Source organism: Crotalus tigris, unplaced genomic scaffold (assembly GCF_016545835.1).
Source record: "Crotalus tigris isolate CLP2741 ecotype Arizona unplaced genomic scaffold, ASM1654583v1 scf7180000019121.289717, whole genome shotgun sequence".
Classification (NCBI taxonomy): domain Eukaryota; kingdom Metazoa; phylum Chordata; class Lepidosauria; order Squamata; family Viperidae; genus Crotalus; species Crotalus tigris.
Genome location: NW_024097387.1, coordinates 126,311 through 148,842, shown reverse-complemented (window position 1 = coordinate 148,842; position 22,532 = coordinate 126,311). Strand labels below are relative to the sequence as shown.

The window sequence follows — 22,532 nt, the reverse complement described above, 5'->3', positions numbered from 1 at the left end:
GGTTGCTTCTCTCCTTGATTAGTTTCCACCCGTTGCTTCTTGTCCTGCCTTCAGGTGCTTTGGAAAATAGCTTAATTCCCTCTTCTTTATGGCAGCCCCTGAGATATTGGAATACTGCTATCATGTCCCCCCTTGTGCTTCTCTTCGTTAAACTAGACATACCCAATTCTCGCAACCGTTCCTTATATGTTTTAGCCTCCAGTCCCCTAATCATCTTTGTTGCTCTTCTCTGTACTCTTTCTAGAGTCTCAACATCTTTTTTACATCGTGGTGACCAAAACTGGATGCAGTATTCCAAGTGTGACCTTACCAAGGCATTGAAGAGTGGTATTAATACTTCACGTGATCTTGATTCTATCCCTCTGTTAATGCAGCCTAGCACTGTGTTGGCCTTTTTGGCAGCTGCAGCACACTGCTGGCTCATATTTAGGTGATTGTCTACTAGGACTCCGAGGTCCCTCTCACAGGTACTACTATTGAGCATGGTGCCACTTATGCTGTACTTGTGCATTTGGTTTTTCTTGCCTAAATGTAGAACCTTGCTTTTTTCACCATTGAATTTCATTTTGTTAGTTAGTGCCCAGTGTTCAAGTCTGTCCAGATCCTTCTGTATCTTAAGCCTTCTTCTGGAGTATTGGCTATTCCTGCCAGCTTGGTGTCGTCTGCAAATTTGATGAGTTCCCCATCTATCCCTTCGTCCAAATCATTGATGAAGATGTTGAAGAGCACTGGGCCAAGAACAGAGCCCTGGGGCACCCCACTACACACTTCCCTCCATATAGATGCAGTTCCATTGAGGACCACTCGCTGAGTACAGCCAGTCAGCCAGCTACGGATCCATCTGGTGGTGATTCTGTCTACTCCACATTTTTCTATCTTATCAAGTAGTAGGTTGTGATTTACTTTATCAAATGCCTTGTTGTTGTTGTTAACTGCGAAGTCGTGTCCGACCCATCGCGACCCCATGGACAATGTTCCTCCAGGTCTTCCTGTCCTCTACCATCTTCTGGAATCCATTTAAGTTCACACCTTACTAAGTTCACATGCCTTACTGAAGTCCAAGTAAATTATGTCCACAGCATTCCTCTGATCCACTAATTTTGTCACTTGGTCAAAGAATGCAATAAGATTTGTCTGGCATGATCTATTTTTGACAAACCCATGTTGGCTTTTAGTAATGACTTTGTTGCCTCTAGGTGTTCGTTGATTCGTTGTTTGATTATCTTTTCCAGGATCTTCCCAGGTATTGAGGTCAGGCTGATAGGTCTGTAATTTCCTGGATCCATTTTTTTTTTCCTTTTTTGAGGATGGGAACTACATCAGCTCTTTTCCGGTCCTCTGGTAGTTCCCCTGTGTTCCAGGATCTTTGAAAAATATAGTTCAGTGGTTCCGATATCACATTTTCTTTTCTTTGCCTTACAGCTATAGGCATGACTCCAAACTGACTTTTCTCCTTCAAAGAAGTCTTCCCTGTTGGAATCTGTTTCTCCCTTACAATTAAGGTTATAATTTGTTGTACTTTGGATAAAATCCATAATCCATGTACTATGAAACATTTCAATAAAAATCAATATAGCAGTCATGATTTTCAAATAAATATAGATTTTATCATATTTTTTAAAAAAAGTTTGAATGGATACCTGCTTTAAAATCAGATGATATCCATGAAGCAATTTTTTCAGATGCCAACTACACTGAATCCTATAGAAATAAAACATTTTCATGATCAATTAAACCAGGCAATCTAACATTTAAATGAAAAAGATATATATTTGAGTATTTTTTTGTAGATTGGAAAGTGATAAAATACACTAGCCCATAATTTAGTACTTTGCATCTTATATGTTAACATCTGTTAACATCAATACTTTATACCATGCATATGTATACATAATCCGAACTAGACTGTGTTGTTTCTCTGTGTCATATAATATATGTGGGTATATGCATAATTCTGTATTTATTTATTTTTGCCATATTTATGTAGTGTATACTGGAGGTGGCGACCCTTGGAGAGCTGTATGCAATGAAATTTCATTTTAATGTATGCCGATTAGTATACATTCAAAGTGACAATAAAGTTATTATTCTATTCAATTAATTTCCTATTATAGACATTTATAAATGGAGAAACCAATCATTATCATACAGCATTTGTAAAACTTTTGTAAAGCTTAAAGCTAGTCCTCAATTCACGACCACAAACAGGACCAGAATGTTGATCTTAAGTCAAGGCACCCACATGATCAGATCCAATTCTTCAACTTTCTGTATTGTTGAATCAAGCAATTGTTAAGGAATCCAGTCATGTATGGTTCTGTGACCATTGGGGGAGGAGGCTATGACATTTTATGCTGTAAATGCTCCCTTTCTGAGGCCATCATGACTTTAATGACCAGCCATAAGTTGAGAACTATCTATATATGATATATTTAATAAATTTATGCTTTGGAAATTAGTAGAGCTATTAAGTGTGATGGATCTAAAGCTGAAAAGGTACTTCAGAGAGACCACGGGCATGGTAATTGTGCAATCCGAGGAAAAACTTGCAATGGTGATACTATAGTTTCAGAGTGGACCTGGACAAGCTGTCAGTGTCTTATCATCTCAAATGCTTATTTTTCTGCAACAGGAACAGTATGGGGCCCATGCCTACTCTAAAGCACTTTTTTGGCTTGGATCTGAAGCACAAATCTGTAGAAGTAATGTGAACTTTACAGGTTATTCAAACAACTATTTATTGCATTTTATTTCAATAACTTTCATTTTCCTACATTAGACCTTGCAAGAACAAATACTGTTAAAAAGCAGTATATTGGATAACATTAATATCACTTTACAATGCCTTGGTAAGGCCACACTTGGAATACTGCATCCAGTTTTGGTCACCACGATGTAAAAAAGATGTTGAGACTCTAGAAAGAGTACAGAGAAGAGCAACAAAGATGATTAGGGGACTGGAGGCCAAAACATATAAGGAAAGGTTGATGGAATTGGGTATATCTAGTTTAATGAAGAGAAGGACCAGGGGTGACATGATAGCAGTGTTCCAATATCTCAGGAACAAAGAAGAGGGAGTCAAGCTATTTTCCAAAGCGCCTGAAGGCAGGACAAGAAGCAACGGGTGGAAACTAATCAAGGAGAGAAGCAACCTAGAACTAAGGAGAAACTTCCTGACAATTAGAACAATTAACCAGTGGAACAAGCTGCCTCCAGAAGCAGTGAATGCTCCAACACTGGAAGTTTTTAAGAAGAGACTGGACAGCCATTTGTCTGAAATGGTATAGGGTTTCCTGCCTAAGCAAGGGGTTGGACTTGATGACCTCCAAGGTCCCTTCCAACCATCATCATCATCATTATCATCATCATCATCATTATTATTATTATTATTATTATTATTATTAATGAAGCCCTGTTTCTCCTGTTTGTTTAATTAAAATATCTGGTATAAGAACTGCTGCAGATAAAAGTTATGTTCACGCCCCAGTATTTTATTTTATTTTATTTATTTTCACACTTTTTAACCGCCCATCTCCCCCAGAGAGGGACTCTGGGTGGTGTACAATTTAATCAATAAAATTAATTAAAACTGATGTATACTCTTAAATACTTCTTGCCTCTGAATCCAAAATACTAGAGTTTTATTTCATACAGGCATTTAAATCTTTCACATGAATAGCTATCACATAATGTCATAAGAATTCTACAGACTGAAGGAGAAATCTAAAGCAGAAAGAAAGAGATACTGTTTTCCAAGTTTTAATGGATAAGACTGATCTGAATGTAGATTTAAAAATAACAAGCTAGAATAATATGAAAAGGATATTACACTGGACATAAAAAAGTAATGTCTTTATAATTAAAAGGTATTATATAAACAATAAACCAAGAGAGAGAGGTGGAACATTTTTCTATATTACATTACAAAAGGCTTGTTAAAGCTTTGAAGAATTTTGTGAAAAGGGACAAAGAAATTATTTAAATGGACCAAAGATCAACACTATTAATAAGGGATATGATGTTAGTTCATTTGATCAAGGTTAAAATAGTTATGTTATTTCTGGTAATCCTTAATAAACATTTGCTAATCCAGATTGAAATGACAACCTTTTAAGATTTGTTAAGCTATTAATTTTTTTTAACAGATGGAATATGGGAAGAGATAATTTGTTGTTTTTTAAGAAAATTAATTAAGTTATTAAAATTATTTATACTTGTGGTGGTGAAAGGGGAAGTTATTTTTATATAGTTCTTTTCCTTTTCTTTATTATATTTTCTTTCTTTTTCATTTTTTGTATTTTTTTCTTTTCTGAACTTATTATTTTTTTATCCTTATTTTTTAGTTTGTATTAGATTTTATCTTTGGAATTGTAGTTTTCATAAAATTACAATTTAAAAAAAGCCATGTCAGAAATTGATTTTTGGCTTTGCTTTGGTATACCGTATATGCCGGCGTATAAGACTTCTGGAAGCGCTAAACTCGGCGCCAAAGACGGGGGTCGTCTTATACGCTGAGTCGTCTTATATGCCGGAAATACTGGTAGTTTCCGGCGTATAAGACGATGTTCTAGGAATGCGGCTCGGCGATAAAGACGGGGGTCGTCTTATACGCCGGGTTGCCTAATACGCCGGCATATACGGTAATTTTATAGAGATGCATGGCCCCTGATCTGTTTTATGTAGCATTCCTTACTTCCATAATTTTTTTCAGGGGGCCTTAGATTTTACTCAGTAAATGAATTCTAAAGTAGGAACAGACACAAGTAGGTAAATCTATGCAGATAGAAAGAAATCACTTGCACAGATGGAAGAAAAAGGTTTTGAAACAAGGCCACAGGTTGCTCCATGTTTGGAAAAGACAGATTGAGACCAATGAAAATGATAAAGGAGACCTAAATTAAAAAAAAGCCAGGTACTTTTTCTTCCTCCACGTAACCTCCCGAAACAAAATAGTACCCTAAAGTCTGCTTTTCCCACACATTTCCTCCACCTCACCCTGATTCTGAAACACCAATGAATAAAAGGTGATAACAATGTCAGCATTTAGAAGACTCTATCTTTGAAACATCTTCAGACATTTCCTCATGACCTACTTTCCCCAATTCTTCCCATTTCCTTTCCTTAAATAAGGATGTAGGTTTTGTTGTAATTTAATCAAATTTTAGAAGCTCAATTTTGTGAGTATTTATAAAACTTTAAGTTAAAAAAGACCTAAAAAGCCAAACTTGGGCTGATTCTTGAACTCCTTACATACAGCCTACTCAAAAAGTAAAGTGTGACTCAAACAGCATGACTGTTCTGATAAGTGAGATATACAAGTTATCTTATGAATCAATCTGGTAAGAGTAATGATGCAGTAACATGGGGCTTGACTTGGTAGAAATATCCATACATTAATGGAGAACTTACCAAGCCAGATCTGAGATCATTTGTGAAAAATGAGTGTATCTTGATGTAATAGATATATCATACAAATAACATGTGCTATGAATCAGAACATCGTAGTGCATATCTTACTGTCAAGTTGGGAAAGGAAGATGATACTTTCTTAGCTAGAGCATTGAAAATATTTTAGTTTTCTAACAGTCAGTTATTACCTGAGTATTATTTCAGTTTGATTGATTCTAAGACCAAATACATCTTTCTAGTTATATTTCTGTAGTTCTAGCCTCCAGAATTAGAAAATATTCTCATTCCCATAAATTGCATTAAGCGTTCTCAAATGATGACTTGACAAATTACATTTGAGTTAACTAGCATCAAAATTAACTAGTAACAACAAACTAGTTGTTGGATATATTGGAAATATCTTCAAGTCAAATTAATGATCATTCCTTTCCTTGTAGGAAAATGAAATGATTTTTGAAATTAAAACAGTATATAAAGAAATTATGCTCCTCACCTAGCATTTTTCAACTGACGATCCATTGGTAACAATATTCTTATGTGAAAATCTCTCCCCTGGAAATACAGAATCACATTAGGCATATTTTCAGATATATGTATTTAACAAAGCCTACATGCTTGAGCATATCAGAGATTTTTAAAAATATGTTCTAATATTATTTTATTTACATTTAAAAAATAATTTTCATTTAAATTCATCTATTTAAAACCTATACAGCAGGGTCCCCAACCCATGGGCTGCGGCTCACTACCGGTCCATGGCCTATTCGGAACTGAGCTGTGCAAGTGGCGGGCCAGGGCTTACCCACTACTCGCATAGCCCAGTTTCCCTCTCCCCTCCTAGCTAGGCCTCCAAGCCACAAAAATTGAAGACCACTGCTATACAGTATATACAATAATACAACTAACACTATGGCACTAAATTCTCAATATAAAACAATAATGATTAATTGCTCAATAACAATAGAGAAATATAGCAATAAATAAGTCAATAGCAGATTTTGTGTACTGTATACAGGTTTATACATATGATTTGTTAAAGGAAAGACATGATTAAAAAGAAAAAGAAACTAGGAGCAAACTAAGATTTTTAAAATGGTCAATGTTGATGAATATACAAAAAAAAGCTTTTTCTGGGATCCTCCATAATTTTTAATAATGTGAATGGGGTCCTGAGAGGAAAAAGAAAGAAAGAAAGAGTGATCTACTCCATTTTACAGACCACAGGCTACATCCATGCCTTTGACTGTCCTGTCTGGCCCACGGTGGCAGCGGGGGGAGGCAAGGGACAGTGACAGGGGCGGGGGCAGCAGTCCTCTACAACAGTCCTAAGTTCTCATAAAAAAAAAACTACAGGAAGTCTTTGACTTACAACTATTCTTTTAGTGACCATGTGAAGTTACAATATTGAAATGAATGACTTATAACCAGTTTTCACTCACAACAATTGCAGCATCCCCATGGTAACATGATCTAAATTTGGGTGCTTGGCAACTGACATGTATTTATGATAATTGCACTTTTCCAGGATCAAGTGATCACCATTTCTAACCTTTTCAGCTGGCTTCTGGCAAGCAGAAGTCAATGGGGAAAGCCAGATTTGCTTAACAGCTGCATGGCTTACTTAACAACTGCAGTGATTTGCTTAATAACTGCAAAAAAAGTTGTAACAAGAGGTACAATTCACTTAATAACTGCCTTGCTTCGCAATGGAAATTTTGGGCTGAATTGTGATCATAAGTTGAGGACTATCTGTAATCATCTCATTTAAGCATTTTTTTAAAATTTCAGCAGCTACCGGTATTTATTAATCAAAAATAATTTTCAGAATCTGAAGAAAAAGATACAGAATGATTAAATGTAATTAGTTGGAGATTAAACTTTATTCCATTCTTTCTCATTCTCCCATAAATTTGTTTCTTTCATATGACAAATATATAATTATTATAATTTTGTCTTCTGTTTGTTTAATTGTTATATGCATCTGTAAAGCTTGTAATTCCCAGACATCCATATACAGGCAGTCCTCAACTTATGACCACTTGAGCGCAAAATTTCTATTAAGTGAGACATTTGTTAAGTGAGTTTTGCTCCCTTTTACAACCTTTCTTGCCACAGTTGTTAAGTGAATCACTGCAATTCATAAGTTAGTAGCCTGGTTGTTAAGTGAATCTGGCTTCCCCGTTGACTTTCCATGTCAGAAGGTCACAAAAGATGAACATGTGACCTCCCCGGGATACAGCAATGGTCATAAATATGAACCAGTTGCCAAGCATCTGAATTTTGATCACATGAGCCTGCGGATGCTGCAAAGGTCGTTAACTGTGAAAATGGTCATAAGTCACATTTTTCAGTGCCGTTGTAACATTAAACGGTCATTAAACAAACTGTTGTAAGTCAAGGACTATTTGTACCTCTTACTTTTGTATGGCTAACACCATTTTCACTGTATCAAAATTCATATAGAGATTGAATATGAAAGAAAATACTGCATACCTCAGAAAATATAGTAGACAATGTAGAATTACAGTATGTGCTCAATAACACTTGAATCTACTATTTAAACTGTCATGTGCTAATATTATGAGTTATGGGAAAAAATACAGAAAATGTATAAAATTCTGCATTTCAACTTTGTGCAATCTCATAAAATCTTATAATCTATTAAAATAACATATTTTAATTACTATATTAATGAAGTATACTGATTTTGCTTCATTTTAGTACGTAAGGATACCTTAGAACAGGGCTTTTCAATCTTTTCACCCATTGTATCACTTTTAGGATATGGCAACATCCAAGTACCACCAGTGGCCTAGCAAGGTGTCAAAAACTTGATATAATATACAAGTAGTATAAAGTAGTACTTTATACTACTTGTATAAAGTACAAGTAGTCCTTGACTTACAACAGTTCACTTAGTGACTGTTCGAAGTTACAATGGCACTGAAAAAAGTGTCCCCCAAGCCACAGCCAAGCAAGACACCTGCCTGCCCACCCGGTGGCGTTTTTCCTTCTGTCCAAGGTTTTCATTGTTCTGAGCATTTCTGTTGAGGATTGGCAGCGGGGGTGGGATGGGGGGGGTGTTTGGTTTTTATTTCTTCTGTCTGCAGGGTGGTTGCAGCAGGTTTTGGTCACTTCACATGACCCTGGGACACTGTGACTGAAATAAATATGAATCAGTTGCCAAGCATCTAAATGTAAATCACAAGACCCTGGAGATGCTGCAACATTCCAGCTGATCAGAACTTCTTCTAGGTTCAATAGAAGCACTAGGATCAGTGCTGCTTTCTAGCTGATTGGTGCTTCTTCAGGGCTTAGCAGAAGCACCAGGATCAGCGCCAGGCTCCAGCTTGATCCTGGCGCTTCCGCTGAGCCCTGACAGCCCTGCAGCTCCAGCCATCTCTCGCTCAGGCTTGTGCGGTGCTGCCACTGGTTCAGCTTATTCCCCTCCCCCACTACCACTTTTCTAGGATGGTCACGTACCACCTGCCAGGTGCCAATGTACCACAGGTGGTACCCGCACCACTGATTGAAAAGCCCTGCCTTAGAACAAACATTAACTAAAGTAATATGACATGTCTAGGTCAGGAAAGGTTTCAATTTCCAATCATCTGACAAAATAATTGAGTACAAAAGCTGATATAATTTGCAACTTTTTCCTAAAAGTTATCTATTGAGAAATTATTCAGCTGAATTCACAGAATATACTCACAGATATGGTTCTCATACAAATTCAGCCTTAAGTTAATCTTAAAGGCTTCACCAAGTTTTCCAATAAAGATTGCTATTGTCTAAATTTGTGAAACAAAGATGTAATCCAGAGATGTCACCCAGAGTCACCTTGTAGGGAGATGGGCAGCATAAAAAATTAAATAACAAAATGTTAGTTTCCCAATATGGTTCATAAAATGCTAATTTGAAAAACTATTGCCAAGTTTAGTGATTAGACATTAATTTTTTTCACAATTTCTACAAACACTAGAATTTCAAGAAACTTTCATAATGTAATCTGAAGTACAGAGAAGTACAATTAATGTATCCTACAGCCTTTGGTTTCATGTTGTTGTTGTTAATTGCGAAGTCGTGTCCAACCCATCGCGACCCCATGGACAACGTTCCTCCAGGTCTTCCTGTCCTCTACCATTTTCTGGAGTCCATTTAAGTTCACACCTACTGCTTCAGTGACTCCATCCAGCCATCTCATTCTCTGTCGTCCCATTCTTCTATTGCCCTCACTCTTTCCCAGCATTAGGCCCTTCTCCAGTGAGTCCTTCCTTCTCATTAGGTGGCCAAAGTATTTGAGTTTCAACTTCAGGATCTGGCCTTCTAAAGAGCAGTCAGGGTTGATCTCTTCTAGGACTGACCGGTTTGAACGCCTTGCAGTCCAAGGGACTCGCAGGAGTCTTCTCCAGCACCATACTTCAAAGGCCTCAATTCTTTTGCGCTCAGCCTTTCTTATGGTCCAACTTTCACAGCCATACATTGCAACTGGGAAAACCATGGCCTGGACTATACGCACTTTTGTTGGCAGGGTGATGTCTCTGCTTTTTAGAATGCTGTTTAGATTTTCCATAGCTTTCCTCCCCAGGAGCAAGCGTCTTTTAATTTCTTGGCTGCAGTCCCCATCTGAGGTGATCTTGGAGCCCAGAAAAATAAAATCTGTCACTACCTCCATTTCTTCCCCATCTATTTTCCAGGAATTGAGAGGGCCGGATGCCATGATTTTGGTTTTCTGAATGTTGAGTTTCAAGCCAACTTTTGCACTCTCCTTCTTCACCCGCATCAAGAGGCTCTTTAGTTCCTCTTCACTTTCTGCCATTAGAGTGGTATCATCTGCATATCTTAGGTTGTTGATATTTCTCCCGGCAATCTTAATTCCAACTTTTGTTTCATCTAGCCCTGCCTTTCTCATGATGTGCTCTTTGGTTTCATAGTATATTGCAACTCTCACTTCTATTATATTTAAATAGTTTTTTTAGGAATTAAAAAGCAGATGTAATTGTTAATTGCAAAAGTCAAATAACTATAATTCAGTATATCATTACTTTTTAAAAAACTTACAAATCCCCTTTACTATAATAGATGTATTATAGACATAAATTATAAATTGGCAATAACTATAAAAATATTACATGGAGAGGAAAGGATATTTCTTCCCTTTTCCCCACTGGAAAAACAGTGCATCTTTCCAAATTTATTTTATTTTGTAAGCTAGAAATAGATTTAGAAAATGAGTGATATAAATTATTTTGAAAAGTAGAAAGAAAATACAATAAAAGTAGTGTGCACTTAAATAATGCTCTTTTCTTCTATGATAGGACATTCTCCCAATGATAGGAAGTTATTTTATTCCTTGATGCTATTGCTCCTAGCAGTGGTTTCCCTCAGGCTGTGTTTCTAAACCTCAACCACTTTAAGATGTGTAGATTTCAACTCACAAAACACTGCTCTAGGATATATCCCATGATTCTGAACAGAGAAGTCTTACTTATCCTGGCAGAAAATAAAGAGGCTGCAGTGCATCAAATCTGGAGGATAGAATTGGAAGGCTAGGCTAACTTAAGGCTGGGAATCCTATGGATTCTCTAGGATTTTGAAAAGCCCAAAACTTCCAGGTCACTCATTGTATTATTTTATGTCTTATAATAATAAAATTGATAAGCTTTAAAAGGGCTACAGGACTTCACCTCTTCTCTGACACCAGAGTTTTATACTGCTGCCCTTCTACAATATCTCTATTTTGTGTGCATGCCATTGGAGATGCTAGAGAGAAAACAGGGCATTTATGAAGTATCTCTTCCACAGGAGGCAGGATATTTTCTGCAGCTGAAAAGAGCCAAGGCAGGGCGTAGATATGCTTCAGAAAAAACACAGAATCACAATTCTTACCGAACGCGGAAAGCATCGGAGTGGTTTTCAGGAACCATCCCATCCCTTATCTGCCACGCCAGAAGGGGAGGGGGAGGGGAAAAAGAAAGAAAGAAAGAAAGAAAGAAAGGAAGGAAGGAAGGAAGGAAGGAAGGAAGGAAGGAAGGAAGGAAGGAAGGACAAACCACGGATGAACCTGAACTGAGATACTCCACCTGCAGCCGCCACCAACCCCTCACCCGCCCCGAGTATTTCAGTACCTGGGCGGTGACAAAGCCCTCGTAGACATTCTTTTCCCGGTTCTGGGGCAGGAGGAGCGGGCACTCGCGCAGCAACGACCCGAATCCAGTAGCCATTTCTTGGCTACTCCTTTCCCTTCGCCCCTCTAATAGCACACCCTGGCCCGCCAAAACAAGCGCATGCGCTTCTGTCTCCTCCCTAAGGCTAGGAAATAGTGGCGGAATACGCGTTATTTTTATCGGACGAGAATGTTTATGCGGGCGCCTCCGTGTTTTCTGATTACTCTCGGTTTAGCGGGGGAAAGCCTTGGACAAGAAACAGGCAAAACCGTGAAAAAGTAGGCCACGCCAGTAACCGACAGGGGAAAGCAATCCCGCGCTCTGTTTCGAAGAGGCAACTCTTGATGGCTGCTTAACTCTTGATTGGACAGAACGGTCACAGCTCCGCGCGGGAAATAGCGCCGAGGGGAGGAGCTTCGTGAGATGTAAGCGGGCTCGCCCGTGACTGCCTTTTGGGTGGCTAGTTTCTTTTTCGTCCGGCCGGGCTTGTTGTTTTCTTTTATTTTAGGCTGTCTCCGAGAAAAGTGGATGGCGTTGAAATCAAAATTTGGCTTCAATCCAATAAGACTTTTTCCTCCGCAAGAGCGGTAATACTGCCATTGGGTATATCTCATCTTCATGAAATAAATTCGTTTTGAAGGGCTGGAGTATTGTTCTTTATTAACTCTATAAAAATGACGGCAGACTGCCTTACACCTCGGTGAGAAAATTGCCTCACGCATTTCAACTAGTTCTCGACTTACGACTACAATTAAGTCCAAAATTTCTGTTAAGTGAGACATTTGTTAAGTGAGTTTTGCTCAATTTTATGACATTCCTTGCCACAGTTGTTTAGTGAATAACTGCAGTTGATAAATTAATAACCCACTTGTTAGTTGATAAATTAGTAACCCACTTGTTAAGTGAAGCTGGCTTCCCCATTGACTTTGCTTGCCAGAAGTTTGCACAAGTCATCTTGGGACACAGCAATGTCACAAGTATGAACCAGTTGCCAAGCATCTGAATTTTGATCACATGGTCATGGGGATGTTTCAAAGGTTGTAACTGAAAAATGGTCATAAGGCACTTAGTGTCAGTGTAACTTTGAACCATCACTAAATAAACTATTGTAAGTCAAGGATTATCTGTATGTAGTCTTTGATTTATTTAAAGCACCCTACTGCACTACTCGATGGGCAATTCAAGAGGGTCCTGTTTAGTGAGTGATTATGTCCCTGTGATAGGGCTGAAGTTGAAACTGGAGATGTCTTATTATACTACCCTATGTATAATACAGCCAGATGTAAACTATTGCCTCTCCTTGGAATTGATCCCTCTGGTTCTAATATTAGTAATTTGGTTTTATATTGTCTAGGGCAGGGGTAGGCAACCTTGGCTCTTTATGACTCATGGACTTCAACTCCCAGAATTCCTGAGCAGCATGGCTCAGCATGGAAACCTCTCCATTTCTCCTCAGCATGGCTGGCTCAGGAATTCTGGGAGTTGAAGTCCATGAGTCATAAAAGAGCAAGGTTGCCTACCCCTGGCCTAGGGGATGGCTCCTCCTATATTACTTCTCAGGTTTCTAAATTTATTTTAAGAGCTGTAACTATTAGAGGAGAACGTTGTAATTCCCCTTAGCCAAGACTTCTGGTGTTAATTGTTTGTGATTATATTTTTCTTGTGTTTTTTTGTTGTTGTTGCACTTGTATTTTGGTCTGTGACCGCAAAATAAAAAATTATTATTATTATAATAAAAGCACCCTACATAGAATTGCCTCATAAGAGAAGTTGAAGATTACACCAATAGCACAAAATGTTGGCGTTTTCCTTTAAATTTATGATTACTGTATATCAATAGTTTATAGTATTTATTGTAACCAAAATATATTATTCATTTCAGTTATTATGGCCACCCATGTCACAAGATAACTGGGCAGTTAAAACACCAGGTATAAGTAGCATGTAAAAGAAAATAGATAATAAAAGACATAAAATAGTTATCCAGAATAAATATAGAATTAGCAGATTGGCTAGGAGAATGGTCATACATTCTTCATATGCTGAAAATATTATACGGTAACTATTAACAAAATAATGTGAACATTCTACGATTCACCATGTAGAGTTGGAAGGAACAGAACAGAGTAATAGAGTTGGAAGAGACCTTGGAGGTCTTCTACTCTAATTGCATGCTCTAACACAGACGTGTCAAACTGCCAGCCCACGGGCCGGAGGTGTCACACTAAAACTGCGTCCACCCCATTGCCGGCAATGGGGAAAAAGTCGCAATACGTTGCATTATGTTACATGACGTCGCAAGTTTAACATGCCTGCTCTAGTAGGAGACCTTGTACCATTTCTGACAAATGGCTGTCCAGTCTATTCTTAAAAGCCTCCAGTGATGGAGCACCCACAACTTCTGAAGGCAAGCCGTTCCACTGGTTAATTGTTCTCACTGTTGGGAAATTTCTCCTTAGTTCTAGGTTGTTTCTTTCCTTGATTAGTTTCCATCTGTTATGTCCTGGGCCTGTGATTGACAGAGCAGGTGCAGGAAGTTGCAGAGAGACCCAGGCAGACCATATGGCTGCCCGGGCCAGACAGACTGTCTCCAGCCTATTGAGCATGCGCAAAGCGGGAAAATACATTGCATTTATTGGCTGACGCTGTTCCATGCAAAAGGTATAAAAGGTATCTGCACCATTTTGTGTTCTGTTGAAGTTTCAATAAAGAAGTAACTGTTGTTACACCTGCCTCGTCTCAATTACTTACCAACACACAGAACAGAACACCATCCATTCATTCTTATCTTACCTTCTGATGCTTTGGAAAATAGGTTGACCCCCCTCTTCTTTGTGGCAGCCCCTCAAATATTGGAACACTGTTATCATGTCACTTCTAGAACTTCTTTTCACTAGACTAGAACTTATTTTCACTGGACTGCAATTGTTCTTCATATGTTTCAGCTTCCAGGCCCCTAATCATCTTTATTACTCTTTGTACTCTTTCCAGACTCTCAACATCTTTTTTATAATGTGGCTACCAAAACTGGATGCAGTATTCCAAGTGTGGTCTTAACAAGGCATTATAAACTGGCACTAATACTTCATGTGATCTTCATTGTATCCCTCTGTTAATGCAGCCTAGGATTGTATTGGCTTTTTTGGCTGCTGCTGCACACTTCTGGTTCATATTTAATGATTATCCACTAGGACCCCAAGATTCCTCTCACAGTTATTGCTACTGAGCCAAGTTTCATACACCTAATCTGTACCTGTACATTTCTTTCTTGTCTCAGAGGGAACTTTCCAATGCTGTAACTATTGGGATTTCATTAATAAACTTTTGGTTATTGTAATTATCTTGATATTTTCTCCAGTGTACACTCTCTTTGGCAGACATGTCAAACTCGCAATGTCACATGATGTCACGTGATGTATTGCAACTTTTTCCCCATTGCTGGCAATGGGGTGGGCGCGGTTTCAGCATGACGCATCCAGCCTGTGGCCAGCAGTTTGACATGACTGCTCTTTAGGATCTGCTCTGAAAATATTAAAGCCAGCAACAATCAATGTTATAAAATGCCATGTACTGAAGTCGAAGTGCCACATTCTTTTGGTTTTCTAGTCATTTTAATAACAACAAAGTGTTATTGTATTGTTTGATTTTATTTCTTTATTGGCTAATTGCTATCCAAAGATCACAGTTCACAAAAATAAAAATATAAACCCACTCACAACTACAATAATTCCAACAGTAATATCCAAATTAGAATAAGCAATGATATGTCAGTTTTGATTCCAACTACATCAACTTTAAGAACAAATAAATAAATAAATAAATAAATAAATAAATAATAATAATAATAATAATAATAATAATAATAATAATAACTGAAGAAAGAGACCGAGGGACTAATTCTGGCTGCACAAGACCAAGCCTTAAGGACAAATGCATACAAAGTCAAAATTGAGAAGACAGCAACAGACAGTAAGTGCCGCCTATGCAAAGAAGCTGAAGAAACAGTGGACCACTTGGTAAGCTGTTGCAAGAAGATTGCACAAACTGATTACAAGCAGCGGCATGACAAAGTAGCAACAATGGTGCATTGGAAGATCTGCAAAAAATATCATTTGCCTGTAAGCAAAAACTGGTGGGATCATAAAATAGAGAAAGTCATAGAAAATGATAAAATTAAACTGCTCTGGGACTTCAGAATTCAAACAGACAAGCACCTGCAACATAACACCCCAGACTTAACAATTGTCGATAAGAAAGACAAAAAAGTCTGGATAGTGGACGTGGCAGTGCCTGGAGACAGCAGAATAGAAGAGAAAGAACTGGAGAAGATAACAAAATACAAAGACCTACAAATAGAAATAGAAAGACTGTGGCAAAAGCAAGCAAGGGTAGTACCAATAGTCATAGGCTCCTTGGGTGCAATCCCAAAACAACTGGAGCACCACTTGAACACCATTGGCATTGACAAATTCGCTATTAGTCAATTGCAAAAGGCGGCCTTATTAGGAACTGCTTCCATCCTGCGACGATATCTGTAATACCATCAAACATCCACATCTGCCTATCCCAGGTCCTGGGTAAGGACTCGATAGGTAGACAAAATGCCAAATCCAGTCTGAACATCTGGCTGACTGTGCGATGATCCATAATAATAATAATAATAATACTGGTGGGATCATAAAATAGAGAAAGTCATAGAAAATGATAAAATTAAACTGCTCTGGGACTTCAGAATTCAAACAGACAAGCACCTGCAACATAACACCCCAGACTTAACAATTGTCGATAAGAAAGACAAAAAAGTCTGGATAGTGGACGTGGCAGTGCCTGGAGACAGCAGAATAGAGAGAAAGAACTGGAGAAGATAACAAAATACAAAGACCTACAAATAGAAATAGAAAGACTGTGGCAAAAGCAAGCAAGGGTAGTACCAATAGTAATAGGCTCCTTGGGTGCAATCCCAAAACAACTGGAGCACCACTTGAACACCATTGGCATTGACAAATTTGCTATTAGTCAATTGCAAAAGGCGGCCTTTTTAGGAACTGCTTCCATCCTGTGACGATATCTGTAATACCATCAAACATCCACATCTGCCTATCCCAGGTCCTGGGTAAGGACTCAATAGATAGACAAAATGCCAAATCCAGTCTGAACATCTGGCTGACTGTGCAATGATTGATAATAATAATAATAATAATAAAGTTGGAAGGGATCTTGGAGGTCATCTAATCCAACCCCTGCTCAGGGGCTATACCATTTCAGACAAATGGCTGTTCAATCTCTTCTTTAAAACTTCCAGTGTTGGAGTTCGCAGCTTCTGGAGGCAGGTTGTTCCACTGATTAATTGTTCTAACTGTCAGGAAGTTTCTGCTTAGTTCTAGGTTGCTTCGCTCTTTGGTCAGTTTCCATCCATTGCTTCTTGTCTTGCCTTCAGGTGCTTTGGAGAATAGCTTGACTCCCTCTTCTTTGTGGCAACCCCTGAGATTTTGGAACACTGCTATTATGTCACCCTTCGTCCTTCTCTTCATTAAACTAGACATACCCAATTCCAGCAACCATTCCTGATATGTTTTAGCCTCCAGCCCCCTAATCATCTTTGTTGCTCTTCTCTGTACTCTTTCTAGAGTCTCAACATCTTTTTTACATTGTGGTGACCAAAACTGGATGCAATATTCCAAGTGTGGCCTTACCAAGGCATTGTAAAGTGGTATTAATACTTTGCGTGATCTTGATTCTATGCCTCTGTTAATGCAGCCTTGCACTGTGTTGGCTTTTTTAGCAGCTGTAGCACACTGCTGGCTCATATTTAAGTGATTGTCCACTAGGACTCCGAGATCCCTCTCAATAGTTACTACTATTGAACAGGGTACCCCCTTTACTATATCTGTGCATTTGGTTTTTCTTGCCTAAATGTAGAACCTTACTTTTTTTACCATTGAATTTCATTTTGTTAGATAGCACCTAGTGTTCAAGTCTGTCAAGATTCTTCTGTATCTTAAGCCTGCCTTCTGGAGTGTTGTCTATTCCTGCCACCTTGGTGTCGTCTGCAAATTTGATGAATTCCCCATCTATCCCCTCTTCCAAATCATTGATGTAGATGTTGAAGAGCACTGGGCCCAGAACAGAGCCCAGAGGCACCCCACTACACATTTCCCTCCATGTAGATGCAGTTCCATTGAGGACCACACACTAAGTATGGCCAGTCAGCCAGTTACAAATCCATCTGGTGGTGATGCTGTCTAACCCACATTTTTCTATCTTATCAAGTAGTAGGTTGTGATCTACTTTATCAAATGCCTTACTGAAGTCCAAGTAAATTATATCCACAGCATTACTCTGGTCCGCTAATTTTGTCACTTGGTGAAAGAATGCATTAAGATTTGTCTGGCATGATCTGTTTTTGACAAACCCATGTTGGCTTTTGGTAATGACTTTGTTTGCTTCAAGAGTTCGCTGATTCATTGTTTGATTATCTTTTCCAGAATCTACCCAGGTACTGAGGTCAGGCTGATAGGTCTGTAGTTTCCTGGATCCACTTTTTCCCCTTTTTTGAAGATGGGAACTACATCAGCTCTTTTCCAGTCCTCTGGTAGTTCCCCAGTGCTCCAGGATCTTTGAAAGATATAGTCCAGTGATTCTGAGATCACATCTGCCAGTTCCTTGAGAACCTTGGGGTGTAATCCATCTGGTCCTGATGATTTGAACTTATCTAGGCTGGACAGGTGCTCACTTACCATTTTCTTGCCTATTTTAAATTGTGTTTCTAATCTGTTTTTTTGTGCTACTGTTTTTGATAGGTTGGACAGTTTTTTCCCTTTGTGTAAACACAAATGCAAAAAACGAGTTAAATAGTTTGCTTTCTCCCTGTTGCTTGTCATCTTCTTTCCGCTTTCTTCCACTAATGGACCAATCATTTCCTTGACTTTTTTCCTGTTGAAAGAAGCTTTTTTTGTTATTTTTGACTTTTGTTGCAAGCCTTAGTTCATTTTGAGCCTTAGCTTTCCTCACTTCATCTTTGCAGGCTCGGGCTATTTGCTAATATTCTGCCTTAGTTATGTACCCCTTTTCCCACTTGTTATACTTGTCCTTTTGTCTTTTAATTTATCAGAGAGTTCTTTATGCAGCCATGCTGATTTCTTTTGAGAGCTGTTTTTTTCTTCATTGGTATTGTGCTAGACTGGGTTTTTATTATATCAGTTTTCAGAATTTCCCAAACTTCTTGAGTTGTTTTCCCCTTGGGGATTCTACACCATGGAATCCTACCCCAAGCTGTCTCTAAGTTAATTGAAATTAGCTCTCTTAAAGTCCAAGACTCTAGTTTGACTGTGTTCTATTGCTTGTGCTTGCATAATGTTGAATTCCAGTATTGCATGATCACTGCCCTCCAGGTTCCTGTGGCTTCAACAGCTTCTATCATTTCATCTCTGTTAGTGAGAATTAGGTCCAATATGGCTAATCCCCTAGTTCCCTTCTCTACTTTTTGGGACACAAAGTTGTCTGCTAGGTTTGTCAGGAATCTTCCATTTGGTGCAGAGTTTGTCTCCCAGTTGATGTCAGGGTAATTAAAGTCCCCCATTACTATTGTGATGTGCTTCCTACATACCTTAGTTATCTGACTAGCAAAAAGTTTAAATGCAGTTGAGGTCCAACTATTCTTTTTTTTTTAATAAAAAGTTTTTATTTTCCATTTATTCAACATAATACAATTTACAAAATAAGATGAATTCATAACCATTGGTGCCGCTTGTCCATTCCCCCCAGGCTGCGTCCACCCTCTCTAATACTTCCCTACTTCCCTCCTCTTTCTCTCCTCCCCTCCAACTCTCTTCCCCTCCCCTTCTCCTCTTACCATCCTACTTCCTCCCTGCACCTTCCTCCCCTCTCATCCCTCTCAAACACAGGAACGCAGCATAGGGGAAATGCCCAAGCAGCATCTCTCTCATAAACTATCATATCTATATTATCCTTACCCACCCATTCACCCACCCACCCACTCTTGACCCCCCCCCTCACCTCCCAGAGCAGAGTACAGGGTTATTAATAAAAAAATATACAATAAAAAAAGAAAAAAGAAAAAAGAAAAGGAAAGAAAAAAAAGAAAAGAAAAAAAATCATACTTAGCCCTTAACTCCCCTTAAATTACATCATCATAAACAAATCTTCTACAACATTTACTATAAAATTTACTCATAAAATAAATGAAACTTTGTAATCCCATACTTTTTCTGAATATAATCTATCCATCTTCTCCATACAGTAATATATCTTTCTTGTGTATGATCCTTCAAATAAGCAGACATTTTTGCCATTTCTGCAAAATTAGAAACTTTAAATATCCATTCTTCTAAAGTAGGCAACGAATCTTTCTTTCAATATGAGCCTACTAGTAACCTTGCAGCAGTTAGTAAATTCAACATTAAAATAGTTTTTTTGTCATTTAAGTCCATAAAAATACCCAATAAGAATAATTGAGGAGTAAACTTTATCTTCCTTTTAAAGATCTTTTGAATGTTCCACCAAATCATAATCCAAAAAGCCTTTACCTTTTTACAATTCCACCAAACGTGAAAATATGTCGCATCCATATTACCACATCTCCAACATTTGGGTTGTAAATTAGAGTACATACAAGATATTTTTTTAGGATCTAGATGCCATCTATAAAACATTTTATAAAAATTTTCCCTCAAATTTTGAGCTTGTGTAAATTTAACATTTCTGATCCAAATTATCTCCCATAAGTCCAATGAGATCGGTTCCTGGATATTCTGAGCCCATTTAATCATACAATCTTTAACCAATTCTGTTTCTGAGTCTAGTTCTATTAAAGCATTATAAATTCTTTTTATATGGGCCTGATTTTGATCTTTAACCTGAATAACCAAATTTTCATCTTCTAATGTTATACCCTCTTTCTTATCTACAGTCCACCTATCCACTATTTGTAAATATTGAAACCATGACTGTAGAATATTTTCTTGCCTTAATACATCTAAGGATTTTAAATGCCAATCCAAACCTGACCAAATTAATAATTCTTTATACGAAATTTTGTCAAAATTCATCCCCTTAGAAATTCCCTCAATTGTGTGTCTAGGAATCCCCCAGATAGGTATTTTATAATTTAACCTATGATAATACTTTTTCCAAACTCGAAGTAAGGCATTCCTCAAAATGTGTGATTTGAAAGCCCGGTCCACTTTCTTATTAAAAATTAAATATGCATGCCAACTATACATTAAATCCCACCCTTCAAGAGAAAGAATATCCTTATTTGATAAATTAAGCCAATCACTTATCCAAGTTAAGGTGGCTGCATCATAATATAATTTCAAATTAGGTGCTTTAAGTCCTCCTCTTTCTCGGGCATCTTGCAAAATCTTAAACTGAACCCTTGGTTTTTTCCCAACCCAAATGAATTTATTGATACCCTTCTGCCATTCCTCCAAATTTACATCTTTTTTAAAAATAGGTATCATCTGAAACAAGAAAAGAAACTTTGGTAGAACATTCATTTTTACAGCTGATATTCTCCCCAACAGTGACAATTGCAATTTTTTCCAATCAGAGGTCCAACTATTCTAATGTGATGAACCTGGTACCTACTTCTCTAAAATGTAATGTCTACAGCCTTGAGATTTATCTATCTGCATATACAAAGTTTGATCTTGACTCCCCAGAATTATTTCTTCCTGGCAAGAGTCCAGTAGCAACCATATAAATCAGCTACCTTCCACACATAAAGTACATAGGTTCTCTAATGACTCATTTATGTCTCCTTGTATTATTAAAAAAAATTCCCTTTACAGGCATACCAGCAGTGTAAGACCAGACCAATCCATATGCTGTACTGATTTTGAAAGCCCAAAAGGATGCTCTTAATCCCTTCCAAACCTTGAAAATACTTGGAGTTTTTCCAGACTGTCCAATGAAGGCTTTCTCTACAGATATAGTAGGTAGAAATCCTGAAGCTGTCAAATAAGAACTTGATGAAGTTTTGCATTAACATTCTTTTTTAAAAAATGTTTCTGTGAATCTTTTTCCAAAACCTACTTTTTGCATAACCTTTTTAACCATCAAAGCTATAGTTTCTATGGCTTTTCCTACCTATAATATTTTCTCATCAAAGTACAAATAGATAGTACTAGTTGTTATGTCCCGAGCGTTTGCAAACGGCTCGGGCGTTTGCAGGCAGTCCCGGGCAGGTGCAAAGCTGCCCGGGACCAGACAGGCTGTCGCCAGCGCCGTGCGCATGCGCGGGTGCTGGCGCGGGAAAAGTAACCCATTTACCCGGGAGTTGCCTATATAAGAGGCTGCGAGGCGTTTGGGCGAGGCTGAAGCCATCTTCCTGTAAGCTGAACGCTGAATAAATGAAACTGAGAACTCCAGCTGCTTCTCGTGTCTGCTTTCCCGCCACGGACTAAACACTGGCGACGAAGGTGGGATGCCTTGCACTACCTGGAAAGGAAAAAGTGTAAGCTTACCCAAGGAGTCCTGAGCGGCGGAAGAGGAACGGCGTCGACTCGGCAGCTGCCCGCCAATCCGGTGCGCATTCGGGGGTAGGCTGGCTGATAGACCCGTCTCCTGAAGATCCAAAGATGGCGAAAATCGGAAGGCTTTCGGAATTCGACGTCTCACATCCAGAGCGGTGGGAGTCCTACGTATCCAGAATGGAGAACTACTTCAAGGCAAACCAAGTGAGGGAAGATAGCTTGAAGGCGGCCACCCTGCTTTGCGTTTGCGGCCAAGACGCCTTCGAAATCGCAGAAAACCTTGCAGCACCTGTCCCAGTAGAGTCTGTAAGCTACGCAGACCTGAAGAAGCTGCTGAAGGAGCACTTCCACCCCAAGGTGTCCGTTATCTCATGGCGCCACACCTTCGAACAAAGGGATCAACGGTCCGGTGAGTCAGCCAAGGAATACATCGCCGCGTTACGGAAGGCCGCCAAGCCCT

General features: G+C 38.5%; 1 protein-coding gene across 4 annotated transcripts in view; it reads right to left on the bottom strand.

Moving 5' to 3' along the window:
- Positions 1 to 12,172, bottom strand: part of FANCL (FA complementation group L) — a 54,352-nt gene extending 42,180 nt beyond the window's left edge. The window contains exons 1-4 of one of the 4 annotated variants that reach the window (XM_039359783.1): positions 11,538 to 12,172; positions 9,122 to 9,249; positions 5,903 to 5,961; positions 1,641 to 1,701 (exon numbers count right to left, since the gene is read on the bottom strand). In XM_039359783.1, coding sequence (XP_039215717.1) covers positions 1,641 to 1,701; positions 5,903 to 5,961; positions 9,122 to 9,136 — 135 coding nt within the window. In that variant the 5' untranslated portion in view covers positions 9,137 to 9,249; positions 11,538 to 12,172. Of the gene's footprint in view, positions 1 to 1,640; positions 1,702 to 5,902; positions 5,962 to 9,121; positions 9,250 to 11,298; positions 11,418 to 11,537 lie in introns of those variants that run through there. The other 3 variants (XM_039359782.1, XM_039359784.1, XM_039359786.1) reach the window with 3 other exon arrangements.
- Between the last annotated feature and the right edge of the window lie 10,360 nt (positions 12,173 to 22,532).